Source organism: Austrofundulus limnaeus, unplaced genomic scaffold, assembly GCF_001266775.1.
Source record: "Austrofundulus limnaeus strain Quisiro unplaced genomic scaffold, Austrofundulus_limnaeus-1.0 Scaffold0, whole genome shotgun sequence".
NCBI classification, from domain to species: domain Eukaryota; kingdom Metazoa; phylum Chordata; class Actinopteri; order Cyprinodontiformes; family Rivulidae; genus Austrofundulus; species Austrofundulus limnaeus.
Window position 1 is genome coordinate 2,119,094 of NW_013952402.1, and position 5,468 is coordinate 2,124,561.

Consider the following 5,468-nt stretch of genomic DNA (forward strand, 5'->3'; position numbering starts at 1 on the left):
GGTCCCCACCTGTCGTTTTGCTCCTCAGCATGACTGCCTAAAAACACTGCAGGATTTCTCAAACATGCATGAATGAGTCAAAGCAAGGCTTTGGGCATGTTTTTTTTATGAGAGTATAACATTATAACATGATACAAAACTTAAAAAAAGTTGATTTTACATGATATTGCCCCTTTGAAAAATTGTTTGTCAGCCATGAGAATGGTTCTCAGCTGCATTGCTTTCCAGGGCAGCCCCACCAGCGAAGGCTTAAATCCTTAAATCGCTGCATTCAAAACAGCTTTCATCGCTGCGAATGTTATATAACTGCAGTAAGTGTAAAATGTCTGTGACAGACGGAGGTGTTTTCTCTGCTTTGCAGAGCTCTTGGCACGCCCACATATCTCTGTCTTTCCCTCCGTTTCCGTTTCTCTTCCTCCCTGACCTTCTGTTATGCCTAGATGATCAGGAGTGGGAAGCGTCGAGCAGAAAAGTGAGCAGCGAGCTCCCGCGCACAGCTTTGTTTGATGTTCCATGCAGAAAGCTGTAGACACACCGTTTTTCATGCCGGTAGCGAGGCCTGAGCTGGTTACACAAACTGAGAGCGTGTTGGACGGTTAGGGTTTTAACTAACTGCAAGTAGGGTCTGTTTAATACAAAAGGTTCAACACCTACCAGTAGCTGGACACGCCCCAYCTGTCCAGGAGGACCAGGGTCGCCTTTTTCGCCCGGCGGTCCGATAGSTCCGACAGGGCCAGGATCTCCTACGCGACCCCTCTCACCTTGAACGCCTCTTTCCCCGGGAATCCCCGGATCGCCCTGCATCAGAGTAGCAGTCTTTCAGCTCGGTTTGCTGCAGATTGTGTGAAAGTTCAACAGTGCAAAAAAATCAAAGCGAGGCTTTTTTTGTCTGGCGCAGGCTAAGTCTCCGGCTAACTTTATCACTTACCATGCTGCACACAGTTACCCCTTTCTTTTAACGTGTTAGCGTCTTTCACTCGTCCTTTGCTCTTTTGCCAGCTGGAAAGCTGAGAGTCTCATTTTCTYTCTCTATTACCAGCGTTCGCAACAGATTCCTGCACAACTGTGACCGAGCTCTCGCAAATACAACCACAAACTGCACAGAGCGTGAAATGCCTTTTTTCTTAGTGTTTATTCGCTTGCGGGGATTAGCAATATRCGTGATGAAGAAAAGACTTTCATTAACAGTCATTAGTTTTCATCAACACATTGCTGCACTGCTGTTTAAGTCAACCGCCTCTTTTTGTTAAGACAAGAGTGACAGTACTTACACGCTCTCCTTTGGATCCTCGGTCTCCCAGTCGACCTGTGTCGCCCTTAACAAACACAAGCAAAATGCCTTTTAGAGTTTGTGGCTGAAGAGAAAAGTAAATAATTCACATGTACAGTGAAAGGCTATTATTCTCTTGTGCTCATATAACGGTGATCAATATAAGATCCAACAAATTCACTTCAAGATTTGCAGACGATTCTATTGCCTGAAGGGAAACTGTGAGCAAGCTTTTTTTTTTCAGAATTGCTCGACTTTGAGAATTGCACACCTTTCAGATGACTGTGCATTGATTGCTTCTAACTCAGCTCAGGTGTTCTGCTTGRATAATATCTCCCTGTGTTGTGTTTCACCTTCTGCAATGTCACGACTCCTCTGCATCACTCTGGTTTCGTTTGACAAAAGGCCCCCGTTCCCCCCCACCACCAGCTGTCTCCACTGTACTGAGGGAGCTGCAAGAAAATACCTGTCCCTGGCTGCATGTCACAACATCTCGTGTCTTCCTGTACCCTCCCTGTCAGTCCTCATTGTTTCCCCCCTTTTTTTTCTTTCCTCACAGCATCATCTCAGGGAGCATCTTTGTATCAATTTCCCGCCGGATTACAGGAGCCATGCAAAAGACAATCTGACTTGATGTGGCTTTAAAGCGGCCATCGCTTTGTGATGCCTTTCTCCCTTGCCTGCCTTAATCTGCAGCATGCTGTATTCCCCGCTGCCTGATGGGAAGCTTAAATCTATCATCTTGCCCACTGAAATGTGCTTCCCAGAGCATTACGTTAAAGCTCAAAGCAGCGAGCAAGGGATCCACGCAGATGCTGAAAGCCGCCGACTAGATGGCACTGTTGTTCCATTAAAACATCAGCCTCTGTGACGAGAGCCTCGACGGAAAGCTGAGATTATAGTCAAAGAATATTAAATCATAAAAAATGAGCAAACGATAAAACGTTGGGGCTGTCATTAAGGTGTGAGGAGAAAAAAAAAACATCTTGTATATCAGAGCAAAACAATAATAACTACAATCAGTCAGGTTTGGGAGTAAGACCACATAATGTGGAGATCCGTTCTGCATCCGGCAAGACCATTCTGTTTGTTCATGAAGTAAATAGTGTACATTAAATCTGATCAGCCACCAAAAAACAGACTTTTCTCCACTTTTTGTTTCAGGTTTGGCCAGGTTCACCAAGCAAAACAATGTATAATTAATTGGAAGTGTCTACTGCCCTCTATTACAGATATATTTATCATTGTCTGAACGCATTAAATGTATAATTAGGGTATAAAGACTGAAAATCAACAAAGCCTTAAATCTGCAGGATTCCATTTAGTTTCTATCGCTAAAATCTCTCATATGCAAATAGGTTTAATGCAGTCAGCATGCTGTAGCTGGAGGTGATGGTGGTGGTGGGGGGGGGGGGGATAAAAATCTGCTGTGCCATCTCTCTGTAGCTTGGCTGATGTAAAGCACTTTCTATAAGGAGATTTGCAACACGTTCACACGGCTCACCTTGTATCCCGGAGTTCCATCTCTTCCGGGCCGGCCCTGCTCGAGGAGCGCAACACAAACAAAGACATTTTGTATCAGCTCCCACCTTCGATTGGATCAGCACTGTTGCACTGCTAGTAATCTCCGCACTTAATGGGATATCTCAACCAAGGGATAATGATCCTGATTGCTGAGTGAACACTGGTCCATTGTGCACTTACAGGGGGAAATTACAGAAAGTATCTCTGATGGTAATTACACGGAATGTAGGAATACAATCATTTTCAGAACAAGTGGTAGATAGCATGCATATTTCATCCATATTGCCCTTGAATCGTGCCAACGGGTCTACTATAGCAAAATAGTGAGTGGACATCAGGGGAGACCAGGGACAATTGCAACACTTTTTTACATTTGACTCTGTTACTCAGAGATGGTTTGAATTAGACAAAAAAAATTAATACAATAAACTTGCATCTGTCTGTTAATAGTCAAAACCATTTATAGATGATCAAAGCATGTACATTCATCACAATTTGCATTCAAAAATGAAAAGTCAGAAGTTGCAACTGACCCCCGGAGCCGGGGACAGTTGCAACATTGTTTGCGGGTYGTTGCAGCATGTTATTAATACAATATACTTCACTGTAAATAAAAGTTTTATTATTTTTTAATTTATATTGTTGCAAAATTTATAAAAAAAAAACAAGTTTTAATGGTATTACAGTGTTATTTATTTATTCTTTTTGATCAAACGATGAATATAGATTTGCCTTGATGAGTAGACCTTATATACAGATGTCAAAGACTCAAATTGATATAAAATACATTTGGCTTTTAGAGACAAGAATAACAACATTTTGTGAGGCAATTAACTTTTGTTTTGCCTATTGTCACTGTACGCCTACATTACGCAAAATTTACCTTGAAAGAAACTGGGATTTTAAAACCATTGTTGAAAACAACAACTGCAGAAAATACATCTTGAACACTTTTATGTTATACACTATAAAACTGCCATGAATACCCAATACCTTTAAACTTAATTTCAACATCTTAATATCATCTTTTTGTGGTCCGTTTTTATATGGATTTATCATATGGGGACAGTTGTAACAACTGTTGCAACTGTCCCCCTTCCTGTCAGCCATGATAAAACCTCATGTGTTAGCTAAATAAGCTCATCTGGATACATGTTAACTAGATTAGTTAAAAGTCAACATATCACTTGTTTAAACCATATAAGTTTGAGCTGGATCACAAAAACAGTGACAACAGTAAAACAAAAATAAAGCTGGGGGAAAAACACTTTGGTACCTCAAAAACAGTTTTTTTTTTTCAAATAAATCCTGGAGCAGTTTTTGAATCTGCTTACTTTTTCTTTGTAAGGTGGGACATCTAACTGAGCATGTACAGTGTGAGTGTCATCACTCTAGCTTGTTTCTGTTTGGAGAAAAAGGACGTGTTGCAACTGTCCCTTGTTGCTGCTGTCCCCGGTCTCCCCTACTGGAGGGTGATTTGAAAGTAACTACTACTGATTAGAAGAGGACCGTAAATTGTGCCGCATCCTTACAGGAACACCTTGGGGTCCCTCAGGTCCAGGGAATCCTGTCTCACCGATCGGCCCCCTCTCACCCTGTCGGAGAACAGAGACAGCCCGGGTGTCAGTCTGCAGTGACAAAGGAACGATGCCAGGATTGACAGTTCAAAGAGAGTCAGACGCCGCGGCTCACCGGCTCTCCTGGGATCCCTGGCTCTCCGCGAGCGCCGGGCTTCCCCTGTCAATCACACAGAGAAGAAGTGAGCGCGCCTCATTTGACAGGTCCTCAATAGTGTCACATCATCAGCACCTCTGCAGCTTCACATTTATAATACAGCTCACAGGCGTGGCGTACTGTAGGTGCACAGTAAATCCTCGGCACAGACCACAAGTCAACAGAGTTCTTAGTCGAACCAGTGCAGTGCCGTGGGAGTTATGGGTTGAAGTCTGCTGTTCAATACTTAATAAAACATCGCTGACTGGTTGCCAGCAGTGGACTTAAACAATCCAGACGAAAGATCAAAGGACAGTATGACGTAAAGACATACTTACTGCTGGACCTGGTGTCCCTTGGGGTCCAGGCAAACCAATATCACCCTGACAACACATATCAGGCAGACAGATTACACAAAGCATACAATAAATCCCTGTCATGTCAGGCAGACACATACAGTAGATGCTGATACAGGTAATGGCTTAAACTTGGCTTTAAAAAATGCTACAGGGTCACATGATTCAAACTAATATAAAAGGAGAATAAATAATTGAAAATCTACTCAGAATTAAAAAAAGAGAACACATGCAAAATGAAATCATCCATGAAGTAATGCATATCACCCATGCCTTTCACGCCAGAGTTGAAGACTGAGATCATCATACTGTATGTTGAGAAATGACAGTGATGTCACTTTGGTCTAACCTTGAAAATAACATTATATGAAATATTATGTAATGTCAAGCTCAGAGTACGAGTTGTTATTGAATTTTAGATACTACCACATTAAGATTTAGCTCAACGTCTGTAAAACTGGCTGAACTGATTGACAGAGTTGACTTCAAATAGTTAACAACATTTTAAACATTGATTTTCAGGAATCTATTAAGAGCTCAGACTATGGGATGATTCTGAGCCACTGTTATATCCAACTTCAGGTCAATATCTGTAAAACTGGCTG

At 42.1% G+C, this 5,468-nt stretch overlaps 1 protein-coding gene across 1 annotated transcript in view; it reads right to left on the minus strand.

The window, feature by feature from the left end:
- LOC106518994 (collagen alpha-1(XIX) chain) overlaps positions 1 to 5,468 on the minus strand; it is a gene marked incomplete at both ends in the record, with an annotated part of 138,916 nt that overhangs the window by 3,488 nt on the left and 129,960 nt on the right. Inside the window, 6 exon segments of the mRNA XM_014010492.1 lie at positions 655 to 798; positions 1,272 to 1,316; positions 2,775 to 2,810; positions 4,327 to 4,389; positions 4,487 to 4,531; positions 4,846 to 4,890. Of these exon segments, the coding sequence (XP_013865946.1) occupies positions 655 to 798; positions 1,272 to 1,316; positions 2,775 to 2,810; positions 4,327 to 4,389; positions 4,487 to 4,531; positions 4,846 to 4,890 (378 nt within the window).